Source organism: Scomber japonicus, chromosome 20 (genome assembly GCF_027409825.1).
Source record: "Scomber japonicus isolate fScoJap1 chromosome 20, fScoJap1.pri, whole genome shotgun sequence".
Lineage (NCBI taxonomy): Eukaryota > Metazoa > Chordata > Actinopteri > Scombriformes > Scombridae > Scomber > Scomber japonicus.
In genome coordinates, this window is record NC_070597.1 from 21,538,548 (window position 1) to 21,556,602 (window position 18,055).

Below are 18,055 nucleotides of genomic sequence, written 5' to 3' on the forward strand. Positions count from 1 at the left end.
ACTCTCTAGTGAGCGCTGTTGCTCGCTCCAGATTCCGGGAGTGTCAAGGAGCCACTATCAATATGCAGGAGAGGAGAGTCGGGTTAGCCAATCAGAACAGAGTGGGCTCATTAATGAGACAGCAGCTAAAACAGCCTGTTTGAGACAGAGGCTGAACTGAGGGACTGCAGAAAGGGTCAGAATAAGATAAATGAGGAGCATTTATAACTATAAATCATGCAAAGATATTCCAGTAGAGCCCCAGCTTTTAAGCTTTAAAAAGCTGTTAAAACAGAACTGACCATAATTGCATAAAGTAGGACACATGTGTGTTTTATTAGGATATATTTCAATTAGTAGCACTATCATCACCCCAATCTTTTCCAACTAATATAATTATTTAGTAGTTAGTATGATTTTTCCTTTCGGCTTGGTTTTGCTTAATTTGGCAGATAATTGCTCGCTTTTCCCCCCGAGGGCATTTGCAGTCATCTGATCTTGTTTTCTTTTTTTCCCCCCTACGTTTTCATCAGTAGCTGCACAAACAAAATCTCTCCACCGACTCTGCCCTCAGAAGCTGAGGTCAACCTCAGTTGGACAAATAGATGCCACCCGGTGCATGCATTATCAACCTGCTCATATGTGGCGATGAGGCAGAGAGAGCACAGCATATTAAACATCATCCGATCTCATCCATGCATATGGAGTTTCTCAGTCATCAGGTCTGCGCTGCCCAGTGACCTACATCTATGAGAACAGACTACTCATCAGCTCATGCTGTCCACGTCTACTGCCAAAATCGACCGGTTATTTCATGCAGCTGAAAGTGTCTGTCAGACAGCAGAGGTCAGAAGACAGCAGAAATCATGATAATGAGAATTTGCTGAACTTAAGAAAGGAAGAAATGGGCTGCTACCACTTTACAATAAGACTACCCTTTATAAAGGATTTATAAATGGTTGTAAGTGAGTTATTAATTAGATTGTAAACACATCATAAACCATTAATTAACAGCTGTAAATTAGTTATAACCTAATTTCCTATACATCAATGCAAGGTCACTATTTGGTAACATGAAGGTAGGGTATACTACTGCATTTTTATCCATCTCGGTTAAATAGGCTTTCAAGATTTTGTCAATTTGTCAGCAAATTCTTCCCCCATCTATCTTCATGTGTCTTGCCATCTCATTATGAGCATTAATTTATGAGTTATAGATATAACTGCTAAAAGGGAGCCTTATAAAGTGTGAAACACATCACCATCTATTGATGAATAATTAACATGTATGATTCCCAATACAGAGGCTTATTTAAAGTATAATACACTTGACCGTTTATTCAGTTTTGACATGAAATGCAACAGACATATAACAGAATCACCTTTTTATTCACATGTTGAAAAAACTCAAACAACAAATGTAAATAATTCATTAGGAAGTGGTCATGTCTTTTAAACACTGTACAATAAGGCTCCCTTTTAGTATTAAAATTGTTTGTAACTCATATATAAAATGCTCATAATTGGATGCTAAGAAACATAAAGAGAATCCACTCAACAAACAATGGAAAGGATGCTGCCTGATGGACAAGACATATGGGATGGGTTAGGGTTATTTGTTAAGCAACTGGTCACTGTTACTCTGTTTTTGCCAATGAGTTATAACAGCTTATTAATGATTTAGAAAGGGTTCACAACCTAATTAACAAGTCAATTATAAACCATTCACTTAGCCTTTATAAGGGTAGGCTTATTGTAAAGTCGTACCAAGATTCTTTTTGGTTTCTGGTTTCTGGTTTCTGGTTTGGATGAGTGTACCAGTCTAACAACTTTTTTTTTAAATGCCTGCAAAATCCTATGTAATACAGTATTCAGTTTTTTCCAGATACTCAGTGCAGTGCAACAGAGTGACATCTTCTTCTTAAGGATCATTTCTCAGCATCTTCCTCTTTATAAGAGTCAAAAGAGACATGAACCAGCAATGACTTTCAAAGCAAGTTGTAATAAACCATAGTTTTACTTAATGGTGAAACTGTGTTTCAACCACTGTTAACGTAAAGCAGCCATCTCTTGCATGCTGTGACTCAGCGCGCTCTCGTTGTCTTGACCACAGAAATGAGAAGCCACAAATATGAAAATAAAACCACTGACGATGTGAAATCTGCTTTAAATGAACGAAGCCTTTGTGGCCTCTGATGGTCTACATGATTCTTTGTGTCTTGATGAAATAGTTTGTAGAGGCGGTTCTCGTAAGTCCCAATCCAACTGAGAATCAACATTTTTTTCTAAATATATCAATATTTATTGCTGTTTATTTTTGAGGCCTTCTGCTTAGGGGTGATTAATCAGTTGATGCAGGTTAACCTCAAATGACTGTGATACTGAAGATAACAGAATCTGTTTATCTGAGTCATTTATTGAATCCTTTATTGTACAGATGTATTTGGTTCAGTCAGGTAATAGATATTCAGATAGATATTCATGACTTCAGTAAAGAACTAAGATTCAATTTGTTGCTTTAATGTTTTTATTCAATGAACTCAATTACTCTGATTGCAAGGGTGATCTGACCTCAGACGGACCCACGCGGCGTAGGCTACAGTTTGTTTGTGTGTGTGCTGTGTGTGTGTGTGTGTGTGTGTGTGTGTGTGTGTGTGTCTGTGTGAGTGAGTCACACCAGTGGGCTGCTTTGGAAACCATGTGGAGACTGCTGTTGTTTTCCTCAGATTGGGTATCACTTAGAAATCCATTTCTGGTTAAAATCATTGTTTTTTCAGAACCTTTCCGTGTCAGAGGACCATTACGGTGTCACATTTTTCTTCATATTCCCCACGTAACAAGCTTTCAGCAGTTTTTAAAAGAAAAGCTCATACTGAAAGAACATGCTTTGAATAATTACATTATTTTTCAACATAACATTAAGTAACAAGAATACAAAGGAAACAGAAAAACAAAAAGTGTCCATGGTTGATTATTGGCCTTCAATAAATAAATGAATAGATTTACTGTAAATTATCAAATAGCCTCAAGTAATTACGTCAGCTGCAGAAAGAACAAGGCCTTCTTTTGAAAGAGGGTTATCTTAGAGATGCACATTTATGTCTCTGGTTTGTAATTATGTAATTTTATTATATCATGTATTTATATTTAGATTATATTTTATATTTTAGAGTTTACTTTTTTTTGTTGAAACAAAAGTATCGTAATCATTGCTAATGGTCATTTGCTGATTATATTGTTTGTTGCCAAAACTCAACACATCCTCTGTTGTCCTGATAAAAAAGGAATATCATCAATCATCAGAGATGTCTCCAATTAAAAATCCTCCAGCAGCCCAAAGGTCATAAGCCCTCCTGGTCCTGGCAGGATTTTAAAGGTGAATCACTCAATATCATGTTAGTTAAGCAGTGAGCACTGAGTCTCTGTCCCTCCAGGTTGAAGAGTTTCATACTCCTCAGAATATTGAAAAGATTGTGCCACAGATCAGCTAACATGTTGTCCTAGAGTCTGACTGACATATCAGTCAGCCGATATTACTGGCTGATATTGGCTTATCACAGATATATGATGTCCTATATCCACTTTTTTTAATTATCCAAATTATATGCCACATTTTATGCATATATGATCCTTTTTTCAATTTTACGTACATATGATTTTGATTCTATGTGTTTCTTCATAGTTATTTATAATCATTAAATTCTCAGTGAAATTTACTGTTTCAGTGCACTGATGTCATTTTATACAATAAATTGTATTGTTGAACTGTCAAATATAATGCCTCCAATACATATCTTTGTTACAATTGTTTGATAACCACATTTGAGGGATCACTGCAAAAAAAATCTGCATTAGCCCCAAAAATCTCAAGTATTGGTCGGGCTGTAGTTTGTATGTCCTGAACTTTTAAATACAGAAATCTAAAAGCTCAGGTCATACATAAGGGCAGATGATCAGTGTCAAGAGGCTAAAGTCTCAATGTGACTGGGATGTTGCTGCATCTGATAGTCACATAACTGTGTCCAAGCCACAGTTTGTGATGTTTACTTCTATGGTTGATATACAGTGAATTTGCTGCTTTGAAATAACCAACACTGACTTCCTTTTATATATTTCTATTTTGTGTGATTCATTTTAAAGTCTACAGTAGAAATGATACAGAGAGAGCATTTAGGTCAATTATCATGGCATCTGCAAGAATCAATTTTGCAGCTTGTAAGCATTTTAGCTCAATCATTGTGCGTGACATAATCAGAGTGATATAATCAGTTTGACCTCTTGCCTGTGCCTGGAGGTGGAGTGGGTGCAGCCAGAGGTCATAATCTCATTAGGCTTTAAATCAACATGAAAGGGATGGGTTTTTTTGACAAGATTTTTTCTGGCATAGATGCCTTTATTTGACAGTAGAGAGACAGGAAATTATGGGAGCGAGAGGGTGGTGTGACATGCAGAAAGGTCCGCCACCCGGGACTCGAACCAGGGTCCGCTGCATATATGGCATGCGCTCTTAACCACTCGACCACCTGCTGCTATTGGAGACCATAATGACATACTCACCGTGTTTTCCCTCTCCAGTAAAATCAAATCAACCTTCAGATTCATTCTTTCCTTTGATCATTCAAAGATAGTTAATGCTTTTGTTAATGTGCCGTTTTGCAAGGCAAAGGTACAGTAAGTGGCTGAAAAGTTGACCTGAGAGTGGTGATAGAGGAAAGGGCATGGGGTCAAAGGGCACACTGCATGTCAAGTGAATGACTTGAACATTGCATGGCAGTGTAGCTGTTAGATAATGAGAAACCTTTTGTGCAAAGTTAAATCTTTTCTGAGAAATGCTTATGAAAATCTGAAAGTGCCCCAAATGAAAAGGGTTCATCTTCTAAGGAGTAACAATGATTTTTTGTTAGTGTGCTGATTAAATGATAATATCTATTTTGTACAAGTAAACATTTTGACATTAGAAGAACGGTCAAGACATCACAAAGTATCCACTGCAGATTCCCTTCAAATGAGGCCAGTCATTTTACCTTTTCATGGACCAGTATTGTATTGAAAGTCATATTTTGAATGTGGAACTAGACAAATGGTCAGGAGTTCACTGACTCTAGAGCAATCATCCTCTGGGAACAACTAGTTTTCATACCAAAGTTCATGGCTACCAGCACTTCTCAAGTGCTCAAAGTGATGGGTGGACAATTGGACAAGCCAGTGTTGCCTTCCTTTGAGCACTAAGTCCACAGCCATAGTAGTGGCTCCATGGGTACTTTAGCACAGGAGTGCTGTAAGCCGAATGTGACTGGTAATTTGCTCACAGTAACAATGCTACAGTAACATGCTGATGTTCAGTAGGTCATTTTACCATGATCACTTTATTAGTTTATGTGCAAACATTCCTAATTAGTACTAAACACAAAGAACAGCTGAGACTGATGGGAATGTTTTTAGTTTTGCAGGTATTTGGTAATAAACCAAACCTTAAACCCAAAGTGTTGGAGAACTTAAAATATTGACCCAATTATGCCAGTAAATGAAAAGTGAAAGATTCACTGAAATGATTACACTTCATCCTGACAGAAACATGCATATCTGTATCAAACTTCATAGAAATCCATTATTAGTGAGGAGACTTGACTCAAAACCACTAATGAGAACCTCATAATGGTGCTAAAGGAAAAGTCAGAGGATCACCAAAGTCTCTAGGATATTTTGTCTTGACACCATTGATGCCTTTACCAAATATTGTTCCAATCTCTCAAGTATATTTTGAGATATTTTGCTGGAAATGTGAAAACGTACCTCCTGGAGGTGCTAGATGATAAGTCAGTCACCAAAAGATTCATCCTCTGGGGACCAGTAATATCTGTATCAAACTTCCATGATAATCCAGCCAAAACACAAATGTGAGACACAAATGTCAACCTCAGTGCTAGAGAAAAAAGTCAGGTGATCTACAAACATTTCATGGCAATTCATCCAACAGCTGTTAAAATATTCCACAATGGACCAGAGCGATCCCCAGAGCCAGAATGTTGGCAGGCCTTGAAAATCACTCACCTGCCCACAGATTTTAAATTATTTGGCTAAGCTTAGTTTGTTTGGTTGAAAGAGCATGTGCTCCCAGTACAACTGCAGTTGACAAAATGTCCACAAAAATCCCCAATGTCTAAATATTCAATCAGTGTTCAGTGTTGTCTGAATTGAGAAAGATTTAATCAGGGTATCTTGAGTGTGCATGTGATCTGTCTATGTTCTTGTTCTGTTCCTCCTCGTTACTCCCGGGCAGCACACATCCACGCATTTATGCATGAATCCTTGGCTGTGTGTGTGTGTGTGTGTGTGTGTGTGTGTGTGTGTGTGTGTGTGTGTGTGTGTGTGTGTGTGTGTGTGTGTGTGTGTGTGTGTGTGTGTGTGTGTGTGTGTGTGTGTGTGTGTGTGTGTGTGTGTGTGTGTGTGTATGTGTGTGCATTTGTGCCTGTGTGCAAGTTGTCCTTTATTAAACAAAGCTGTACATTAATACAACCACCACCTGTTGTTCTGGCTTGTTCAGGCTGATAGAATATCTATCCCTGGAGGCTTTGAGTTGCCCTCATCTCCAAGGTACTCCTAAGTACAGTCTTCACACTATAATATTACAAAGGTTGTACTATTGATTCTTATCGTGTGATGAGGTGAGGATAAGTTGGAGGGTGCCATTAGATATATTTATGTGCTTGCTGCTTAGGTGTTTTTCCACTAAGAAACATCAGACGTCAGAAGTCCTTCCCTCTCAGATGTCTTCTTAATGTCCTGACTTCAAACCTATTCAAGTGCCTGCATATCAGATTTAAGTGGGCTGATGGGGACGCAGGAGGAGCCTGTTACCTAAGCCTTGATTGAATTTGTCTTAGAGAGCTGCTAGTTCTGCCAAGCTGGCGCCACTCTTTGTACTCTCCTCTGCCTTCTGTTATTACCATGGCTTGATTGATGATTTGATAACGGCATCAGTAGTCTGTCTGCAGAACACCTGAGTATTTTTAGTGTTCTCCATCACCCAGTGGAGGTTTATAAATGATTGTGGGGGAGCTTGCAGTCCCATCGCTGCTTCAGAATAGAGCGTACTGGCATAAATGGCCTGCTAATATGGATGGTGGAGGGTGCTTTGCATGGGTTTAACTCCAGAACAGTTTTTCCTTTTTAAGTTAACAGCACCGTCTACAGTGTCAAAGATTGGGGTTAGTTGCTTTTTAAATCAGGCATGGCTGCATGCACAGAATCAATCAGATGTTCCCATAAATGCTTAGCATGTGTGTATGCATATATGTGTCTGTGCTTTTCTATGCCACCTGTTGCTATATCATCTTTGCTCTAGTATCCAAGCAGTAAATGCATCACATTCACCTTCTTGATTACCCATTAAGTGAAAAACTCACTTTGAATAATCAGCACCTTTATTGGTGGGTTATGCTGTAATCAGGCATCCAGTGTCTTGTGTCGTCCTCATTAGGGTTTACTTTAATGCTACTCACATGGACCTTGGGGAAAACACAAATGCAATTACACAATACTCCAATTCAGAGTTCACCTTGACATAGACCCACACCTGAGCCAACTATTTGTTGTAAACCAAGGACAGTGCTGTATTCATTGGTCACAATAAGTCTCTTGAACTAATACATTTTGTATTGCAAGCAATTTCCTCTCTATCCCCTAAGTGAGTAGTGAGCACACACTATTTTTTTTGCAGCAGTTTTTTGAGGGTGCTTAAATGGTTACATGACGTTTCTCTTGTTTGACATTACTTGTATTACCTGGCTGACACATCTTTCCACTGGAATTGATTTTCCATCAACTTTAGTTTCTATTATTTTGGTTATTCGGCAATTCACTACTTGGAACCCTGCCAGAAAGAGGTACATACTTATGGACACATTTTAAGCTTTAAACAGTTTAAAGCAAACAATCATATCACCCTTCCATCCTTTTTGCCATCGCCTTATTATGTACATCCTAAACATCAAAAACTGAAGTTTTTCAAAGGTAGGAGTTTGATGTCATCTGATGCCCACCAAGCCCTTCCCTACTACACACCAACACATTTGCAACCACAGAAAAAAACAGTGGATTCAATTTCAGTAGATCAACTTCTGCTGAGATGCCAACTACCTAGCAATGAACCTACTAGAATTTAGCCATGATACAAGAAACATTGGACTTCTAATATCATTAGTGTCACAGTCTGCTCCTCAGTCCCTGTCTGCAGCCACACTCTCATCCCCAGCAACTTCTAAACTTCATGGCCTATCTCAAAGGCATCAGTGAGTTTTAACCAACTTGTACAATAAATCTGAAATATGACTGTCTGTATCTGGACATTTAATGGAAGCATGCTAGGGATGTGATGATAACCATGCAACCACAATCAGATGTAGAAAAGTTGAAGAATCAGTGTTGCCTCATCTTGCTTTTGGCACCAAGCCACAAGACCTTGGCATCTTCCCACATGATCGATCACCCAGGGAGATGCTGAAAGTGGTCCCTAGCGAAGCAGAAATGTGGCAAGCGAGCATCCAATCTAGGCTAAAGGCTAACCCTATGTAACATCTGCAGCCCCTCAGTGACTGTTTTAGGTGACAAATAGTCATCACACACACTAGCTTCAAGAAATGCAACGCAGTGCAACATTAAGAATGTCTTTCAGAAAGCAGTTGTAGGAAAATGAACAAACACTGTTCTTTGACTTAATAAGAGAGGTGTTATGTGTTCTGTTATATTATGACCCCCATTTAAAAGGCTACACATGAAAATTAAAATGTATTGTGTTTTTTATCAACACTGCATTCATACATAATTTACCCGCAAGATTAACTCCTACCATTATTCCCTGCCATTACTGTTATTGTTCTGTCTCTCTCCAGCTCTCTGTGTCCCAGTGGCCTACAAAGCAAACTGTAATGCAATTAACATTTCAACGTAACCATAAGTCTGACTCACAGAAGAGCTTAAAATGTTAGGAAAATGTAGAGAAAAAAAAGAGACATCGAGGAAGAGGCTGCTGGCAGCTTGTGTAAAAAGACAGAGTGCTTTAGCTGAATTATTTTAAAGATCCAAAGGGAGGTAAAACCATTGCCCATAAGAAATACCACAAACCACACAATGCAATAACCAAACTATCATCTTAAACATGATCAAAACCGTTAAACAGCCACAGCCAGCCTTGTATTTCTCTAGTCAAAGGTCCTTGCTTGAAATCTGACTGAAAACTGGAACAAAAGGCACATTCCTCACTCTCATAATCTCCCTCTGACTGCACTTAAAACAAGAAACTAAACCGTCTAATAGTCAAAGATTTCTGTGAATATTCCTTGAAATACGGCTGTGCATGTTCACCTTTTGGCATCTAAGAATGTCATCTGAGCAAGTGTTATCCTGGAGTCGATAAAGCCCTCCATTTAAAAAAAACAAAACTGAGTTTCTTTCTATTCTCAACGCATAAAGTTTATTTCCTCTCACTTTCATTCATTTCCCTTCCCTTTTTATATGTTTCCTCTCCTGGACATAGAAAAGGTGTTGCTAGGCAACATTTTTTCCTTTCTTGCTATGTTTTACAGTCATCTACGCACTTCCTCAGCCCACAGCCGCAGTAATTCAGAGTGCATCAGTCAGTCTATCAACAACTCTTTTAGCCAGTAATGCCACTGAAAGACGGTTCACCATGTGGACAAACAGGTCACTTTTTGTGTTGCATAACTGATAGGAGTTGAATAGTTTCTATTTCAGAGTTTGAAGTCTTGGGAAATGTAACTGTGACCACTTACATAATGATGTTTTCTGTTTATTCCTCTGGGATATTCATAGTGCAACTTGAAGGTCTGGAAACAGTAAAAACAAATTGCTGCTAAGAAAGCTTTTATGTACCTACTGACTTCATGGCTCCTAATTGGAAATAAGGGAGGTAAAGAAGAATGCATTATTTGGATATGGCTTTTTCCTCCCACTATAATTTAAAAGTAAAAAGTAACTATGTGTTGTTTTCTTTGTCCAGATTGACACAGTTGGCTACAAACCTCACATCATCTCAATATGATGTCCATCAAGGATAAATATCCCTAGATCTTTTTAGAAATTGTACATTGCAGGATAAAGCTTGACATGACAATATACAGGAAACTGATGAGCCCATGTTAAAGACTGTCTTAAGACTTTTTCAGATATTTGCCAATATATTTCTCTCTTTTTTCCACTTCAAACCAACTTCACTTTAATTTGGACCTACTCATATGGACTATTGTCATTAAAAAAAATAAAAAAATAAAAATGGTTTTGCTAAAATATATGTTAAGACCTGCTTTTCTGTCACTTGTATGTTTTTTAGGTCAAGAACTTTCATGGACACCTCAACTTTACTTTGAACTGGCCTGACCTATTATTCTTTATTATATAATTCATAGTGTTCATGGTTAAAATACTGTTGTGTCATGTGTAACATGAATTATAATGTTGCACCTTAAGATTTGATTTGGAAAGGAATTCAGACCAAAAAAAATCTCACAAATTGTGGAAGAGAATGCATTATGCTCAGAATAAACATGTTAAACATCAGTAAGCTTAAAGTCACATGGACACATTGTAACCAAGTGTCGTGTGTTCAGAAAAGAACAACCACTCAATTCAATTTTCAGATATGGTGTTAGTCAACTTGTCACTGAGCCATTCCCTCCAGCCAGTCTGTATTTGCATCCACTAGAATAGCCAGAGGGAGATAAGTCATCGAGGAACCACCTTGCCCCATTTCTTTTCGTCTTCCTGTTGCTAATCAGTGAAGAAGTGCATACACCAATCACTACAACTGAATACTAAATTCCCTCTAAAAGCTGAAGTGAGGGACAATGGATACGATTACAGGTTTTAGTGCTTTGATCATTATAAAGCTATGACTGTTGAGATTCTATGAAAAGTTGGAGATACATTGTTCCTGACCTTTTCAAATACTAAGATACATACAGAAATGAATCCCTGAGTCACCTGCTCTTACGCCATTGTGATATAAATGAGAAATCCACAACCTTTTGTGCTAAGGTTTCAAAATATTAGATAGAGCAATTTTAGTCAAATCACCAAAACAACTATTATCATTTGGAGGTGAGGGTAAACGGTGGAAAAATAGTACACTGGTTCTTTAGACATTGTGAATTCTATTGTGAAATCCCATTACAAGTTTTTCAATCCATCTATAAACTGAATCTTTCCATACCTGTCACCACTGTTCGTATTTGATAAACCTTTTGTCTGCTGTGAATGTTTTCCGGACTGTTCACCCTTTATGTATTACAATGATTACCCCACTGCAACCTCTGTAACAACTTGAGAGGATGGGACCAAGTGGGGTGACGCCATCGTCTCATGTCCTGTGCTTTGTCATTCTTCAGGTGGCGAGATGGGAGCATCGTACACGGGGACTCTCCAGGATCTTCGGTAGCCCTTACCTTGCCTGTTACTTCCTGGGCTTTGTCATCATTCTGCTCAACATCTGTCGCAGCCACAGGTCAGACTCAGTTTCCTCTTCATTCTACTTAGAGGCATGGATCAATTTTTATTATAAGCAACAACATGTGGTCTGATTTAACTATACTATCTTTTAGTGTGTTTTGGTGCTAGTGGTGTAGTTTTGGGAATGGAAATGTTGGTTGGTCCACCACTTTGGCCACCATTACAGTTTAGTTTTTTTTTAGTGAAATATCTCAACAACTATTGGATGGATTGATATGAAATTTGGTGAAGATATCAATGATCCCCATGAAGTTAATTGTATTAACTTTAGTGATTGTAAAACGTTTCATCTAGTGTCATCATCAGGAAATCTGTACTTCAATACTTTAGTTTACTTCAACATACCTGTGAAACCAATGACATCCCTATTAGCCTCAGCTGTACTTTGTGTTGAGTGCTAGCTAGCAAATGTTAGCATATTATGCTAAAATGGTAAACATAGTAAACATTGCAACTGTGTTGTTAGTAGGGCTAGACGAAATGGGCAAAATCAAATATCACAATATCTTTCACCAAATGTCTCAATAACGATATTGTGACAATATTGTAGGGGTGGCTATTTACACAATGAGATTTTTGTTAAGAATTCATATGGATATAATGACTAAGTGGGTAAAGGCAAATAAATTCAACAGTTAGAATAGCCTGGTAAGTTCAGAAGATCACATAAATGCAGCTACTCAGCACTTATGCCATCTCACTACAGTATATAACAATATCCAATGTCAATACCTAGTCTCATATCACAATATCGATATAGTATATATTGCCCATCCCTAGTTGTTAGCATTGATGTGAGCATGTTAGCATAATTTAGCTCAAAAATCTCCTCAAGGTGAGTTCAAAATGAATTCATAAAATGTTTTTGCTCTCAGGGCATTCACAAAAATACAACCTCTGTCTTCTGCAGTCAGTGGCTATTTGCTCTACTGCACAGACATTACCTGTAGCTAGCTAGCAATACATACATTGCCAGTGCCTGTGTATTTTTATTAGACAACTCTGATTGTTACTGATATCTAAACTCACCAAAAACTCAGTTCTTCATTTTCATCCAGTGTCTTTTTTCCTATTTTCTTCATATGTTTATGAAGTGTGGTCACACTTCTTGACATAAGCATACAGTTTTTCAACTTGTGCATGTGCATTCTAGTGGTCAGGATGCACCACCCATTGTTGTTTGTCTCATTTGTATTTTCTAACCTTAAAAGGGCAAATGCCTTTTTTATTGAGTAACTGCCACCAGTCAGACATTGACCTGTCTTAAGCCGAAAATATAGGAAAAAATATATAAAGGTGCGCAAGGGTCCACTAGTGTCGTAAACTTCATTGTCAGAGGGTGTATGCATATGTTCTGTGCGGACATCGGCATAGCTCCATCTTGTTGATCTACTGTGCTTGTGTGGAACACGACTCCCAAGCAGATTCAAGAAAGAAGTACAAACAGAACTAAAACTTGTCCACAGCATCTGCAGCTATAAGTGTATGTGTCTACTCTGGAGTAGATCTGTGGCTTTATATAACTTCCTTTCAGAACTACCGAGTTTCTTTTCCCCGAAATACTACACCAAGGTCAGCAACTTTCATAAACCGTCACATGAATATTATTTTAGTTTCAACCATGCAGACCTTTCTCTTTCCATCTCACTCTTACATTCTCTGTTGCCCCTTTAGTTCCACTTTCTCTTCTATCTTTCACCTCTCTGTCCTTCCTCCCATTCTCATCTGCGCCCACAGGCCACCCCACACCTGCCACCACAATGTATCCAGTGGGAATACACTCCTCCACACCTCCCACAATGGATCAAAATTGTGACAAAGCACCTTCAACAATGCCATACATGTACAGTATGCTGGTGCAAGATTAGTTTTTCCCTACAAAGGATGTCTGTTGCTGGGCAACAATGGTTGTGGAACAAACTGTAAAATTGTCTTGCCAGTTTTCTCTTGAGCTGCTAAAGATAGTGTTTTATTAAGACTCAGTTCAACATAACTAAAAATAACTCCTGTAGTATATAACAATTCAGTCACTCAGATGTGCTAGCACCGAAAGATGTGAATAAGGTAAACAGTAGCTACAGTGATCAAGTCCTTTACTGCCTTAAATGTAAATCACTTACATAAAAGAAATAACATGAATGATATTTGAAATAATTTCTCACACTACTGTGCTACACTGTCAAGACAAAGACATTAAAATAATTGCTTGGATGATCACTTTGCTTTGTATGGTGGAACATGTAATTGTCAACAGAAATAAAGAGGCACTTGTGACCATCAGTGATGTGTGACCATCACTACGGAAAAATATTCACCAAAGATATCTCTGCTTTTGCTGCATTGCTGGTTTTATTCATATTGTTTAAATTTGTGTCTAACAAGTCCCCCCTTCATTACACAGGTGCAATTCTAAAATGCCTAAATAACATTTTAAATCAAAGTGTTTTTATATTTAGCCATGCTAGCGGGATTGTTAATTTTTGTCTGTCGAGCAGTCAGTGGAACACCACTTTGTTCCAGATTCAACAATTAGATGGATTAAACATTTGTATAGATGTTCATAGTCCATAGATTATGAATTTTCATGCTTTTGATTATCTTTGATTATCTATATTTTGATTCAGTAGGTCAATGTTTTCACATATTCTGTGAAATATCTCACAATCTACCAAATGGCCACAAACTTTGGTTTTCGGTAACCTTTGTTGATTCCGTGATGTTTTCTCTTGTGCCACGATGACAATTGTGGTCTTTAATTAAATATCCCAACAACTATTTGATGGATTAGTATGAAATTTGGTTCAGAAACTCACGTTCCCCTCAGACACAATTGTAACCACTTTGGTGATCCCCTATTTTTCTATCAAGTCAAAATTTCAGTTTGTTTCTCTGCATTTATGTCCAAATATCAGCAAAACAAATAACATTCCCATCAGCCTCAGCTAAACACTAAACTAACATGGTGCATGATGAGCATTAAACCTGCTCAACAGACTTTTAGTCTTACTTCTTCTTTATTGTGGCAGTGATATATTTATCAAACTCAAGCCTTTTACATTCAGTGCTGCTGTCTAGACAGACATCCAGGAATATTCCTTAGACATACCTCATACCTGCTTCATACATTTGTGCTGACAGACATTCAGTGCTGCTGTCTAGACAGACATCCAGGAATACTCCTTAGGCATTACTCAAACCTGCTTCATGCATTTGTGCTGACATAAAAGTAAGCGGTACAGTCGCTCATTGAGAATGCACTGATGTATCCTTATGACTACCACGTACCATGAAAAACTGTTCATATCTTTCCCAAATGTACTGTACTGTAAACTCAAAAGATGACAGAGCTCACGCTATACTATTGATTGACAAAAAATGGGAAAAGGTGGAAGTGGAAGGAAAAGGGTTCAAAATGTCTTTTCTTGCCATTTGAGTGGTTGCGGCAAGTGGTTTTATAACTCTATGATGATGACAAAACTTCTATGGAGATATACTCTGAAAGGTAAAACTATTACTGATCAGAAATTCCCCAAAATGTAGTTTTACAAAGCAAGCTAGTACTGCTGTTGCTGCTGTTTTGACAGACTCCTTTCCAAGCAGCCTTTCCACAATGAGTTATTTATCATATTCATTCGTCATTTTCTTTTAAGTGTTAAAAAATGGCAGCTCACACACATTAAAATCCACTATCATCCACGTATTATGTATGATTGAAAATTGGTTCATCTAGGGCATGTAACCTGCAGCTTTAATGACTGCAATTATTTTCAAATGGATAGTCAGCAGTGCTATATGGTCAGATGAATAATACCACCAACACAGCAGTAGAGTGAAATGCTGTTCTGTCTCGTGCTGTGTAATAATGATCTGTTGTTGATGAAATGTTGATGCAAATCGGGATGAGCCATGTCATTTCAGTTGGTGATTAGAAAGGTAACTGAATAGGGACATTGTAACAAATTGGTAAGACTGATTGCGTGTTTGCTTTGCTCAGTGCCAACTTAGCAGAGTAGATGCTGAGTAGCATGAGACATGAATGATCTCCCTACTGTTCAGTCCGCTCTCTGCCTAATGGCAGTTTGATAAGCTGCCTTGAAAAAGGCCTTTGCATAAAGTGATGGAAAGAAAAATACAGATGTGGTGTGTCATACTGCTGACATCTACATCCTAATACCTTGCACTTAAAGCAATAGGGAAAAGTTGCAGTCGTCAATATATGGTTCAGGCATAGTCCATTTATTTCTGAAAGCTTTGCAGCCTTTCTAAAGATGGTATGGTTTATCATTGTAAAAAGGAGCAATTGATAAGAACTCTACTGCTTCACAGCACAAAATAACTATATACCCATGGGGGTAATGGGATTTATAGCTTTCAAAATTCACTTTCTCGATAATTACTTGTTTGTTAAGAAAAGCTCTTCAGGCATTGAAGGTTTCAATAACAATTTTATAACATCATTTATTACATTGTCTTGACTTCATTTTTAATGCAACATGTATAATGACCTTAAGTTTTGATAGGCCTCCAGGGACATTTTTATACATTATTATACCACAAGTAAGTTTATTCTGGATGTTTCTCAGAAGAACACTGAAGATGTGACTGTTTTACGGTCAGCTCATTGCATAATTATGGCCTTTGTCTCTCTGAGATTTGTGTTATTGTGTGGTATGCCTGCTAAAATGTTGGCCTGTTCTCTTCATATACTGTATACCACTGAAGAGAATCTTAGTACATAAATACACATGTTAAAAAATCTGTAAGAATCAAGTGGATTCTAAAATGTACTATTTATATTTGTGTATGTACTGTAAGCAGAGAGTGGCTTGGCCCATTTGGTAGTGTCTTCATGTCCTATTGTGTGATTTGGTTTTTAAATGCTAGTTTGAATATTACACACTGTATGAGACACGATGACACATACAAAGAGAGAAAAACTGCATCTTCCAGCAACTGTGTGTGTTCCATTATAATGTGCAATATTAGGAACCCTTACAACACTATACATTGTTTGTATAGTACAGAAATGTTCTATGCAATAAATAAACATTGTGTGCTAACTGTGAGTGTGAGTGTTGGCATTCCTCCTCATAAACATTTGCAAACCAATATTTTGTACATTTGAAATCTGCATTGTTTATATGCACGTTTGCTCCCTAGCAGTCCTCTTTTCCCCTGCCTTTGTGGGCACATTGCACTGTTACACAAAATGTAACCTATAAACCAGTGGAATAGTGTGAAATCACCTTATACATCGTCTGATTCACTTGCGTACTGATGAGTTGCAGTCTTTTTATTTTAAGCTGGTAGATTTATCTGCTAAGCACAAGGCAGTGGTGCTCTACACTGATTATGCTTAATAATAAACCTCTAATGTTCCATGTGGCGTTGACAAGTCCATTGTTTTAACAATTCACTGTGTTTAATAGGCACTCTTTCTATTAGCAAGAATCTTAATTAGATGGGGAGGGGGGGATTTGCTCATTTGTTTTTATGCTCAGGAAATAATAAAAGCTAAAAAAAGACGATACCAAAACCCACATTTAGGAATGTTAATATATGTTAATAAGTGTTTGACAGGAGACTATCAAATATTCCTCCTCGCTTCCATTCTTGTAGTCTACGATGGAGTAGAGCATCATTTAAAGAACTCAGTAAATAATGTTATGCATGTTATGAATGTTTTTTTTAATGCCTGGTACAATAACTTCACATATATTTATACCCTCACCTCCTGTCTGATACTTCAACTGTAATTATGCAAAACCTCTTCTGAAGCATGAGCACCGCTAAGTAAAAATGGGATGTGCAAATATAACTAGCACAATGCAAGATCTTCATTTTTGGTCATCAGTGCAAATTTCTGGAGTTCACCAGAGTTCAAAAGATTCCTGCAGATTTACTTCCACTGAAATGAAATTACTTAGCTGCTAAATGTTGCTATTTTCTGCATCTGCCTCTACCTGCAAGGGTTGGTCATGATTAAAGCTGCCTGCATAGAGAATCATCACTTTTTAAAGGGGGAGCACAAACAGAAGTTTCTGAAGGATTGGGGTTTGATGCTCAGTCAGATCTCTTTGGAAGGTCTCTTTTGATCCACGTGATTGGAATATGTAACTGGGTGGAGATATACAATAGAAATCTTGTAAGGTTATTTGACAATACACTTTACATTTACAATTACTCAGTTCTAGAAAAGATATTTTTCATTCGTCTTTATGTGTCAGACTGTTTTCAAAAGAAATGTACATGTGCACTGTGGTTCCAGCGACTGCGTCAGAGTGGAATGTAGGTCAAGAGATAAACCGCATTTATTGTATACTGGGTTGAAATGTCACAATTAAAGGTATGTAGACATGTGTGTGAGTGTGGGCGCTTCCCTTGAGCACTTGAGCATTTCCAAACCAAAACACCTTGAAATGTTTTGCTTGCAATCCTGCCAGAAGTCAGTGAAGTCTGCCTACATCTCATTGCAGCAGAGGTTAATGTATATAATGTATGTTTTAAACTTTTCCACATTTTCTTTGATTGTTGAAAGAGGGAAAGAGCATAT

At 37.7% G+C, this 18,055-nt stretch overlaps 1 protein-coding gene across 1 annotated transcript in view; it reads left to right on the forward strand.

Annotated features, from left to right (window-relative positions):
- Positions 1 to 18,055, forward strand: part of pemt (phosphatidylethanolamine N-methyltransferase) — a 73,692-nt gene that overhangs the window by 16,330 nt on the left and 39,307 nt on the right. Inside the window, exon 3 of the mRNA XM_053341773.1 lies at positions 11,382 to 11,497. Within this exon, the coding sequence (XP_053197748.1) occupies positions 11,382 to 11,497 (116 nt within the window). The remainder of the gene's footprint in view (positions 1 to 11,381; positions 11,498 to 18,055) is intronic.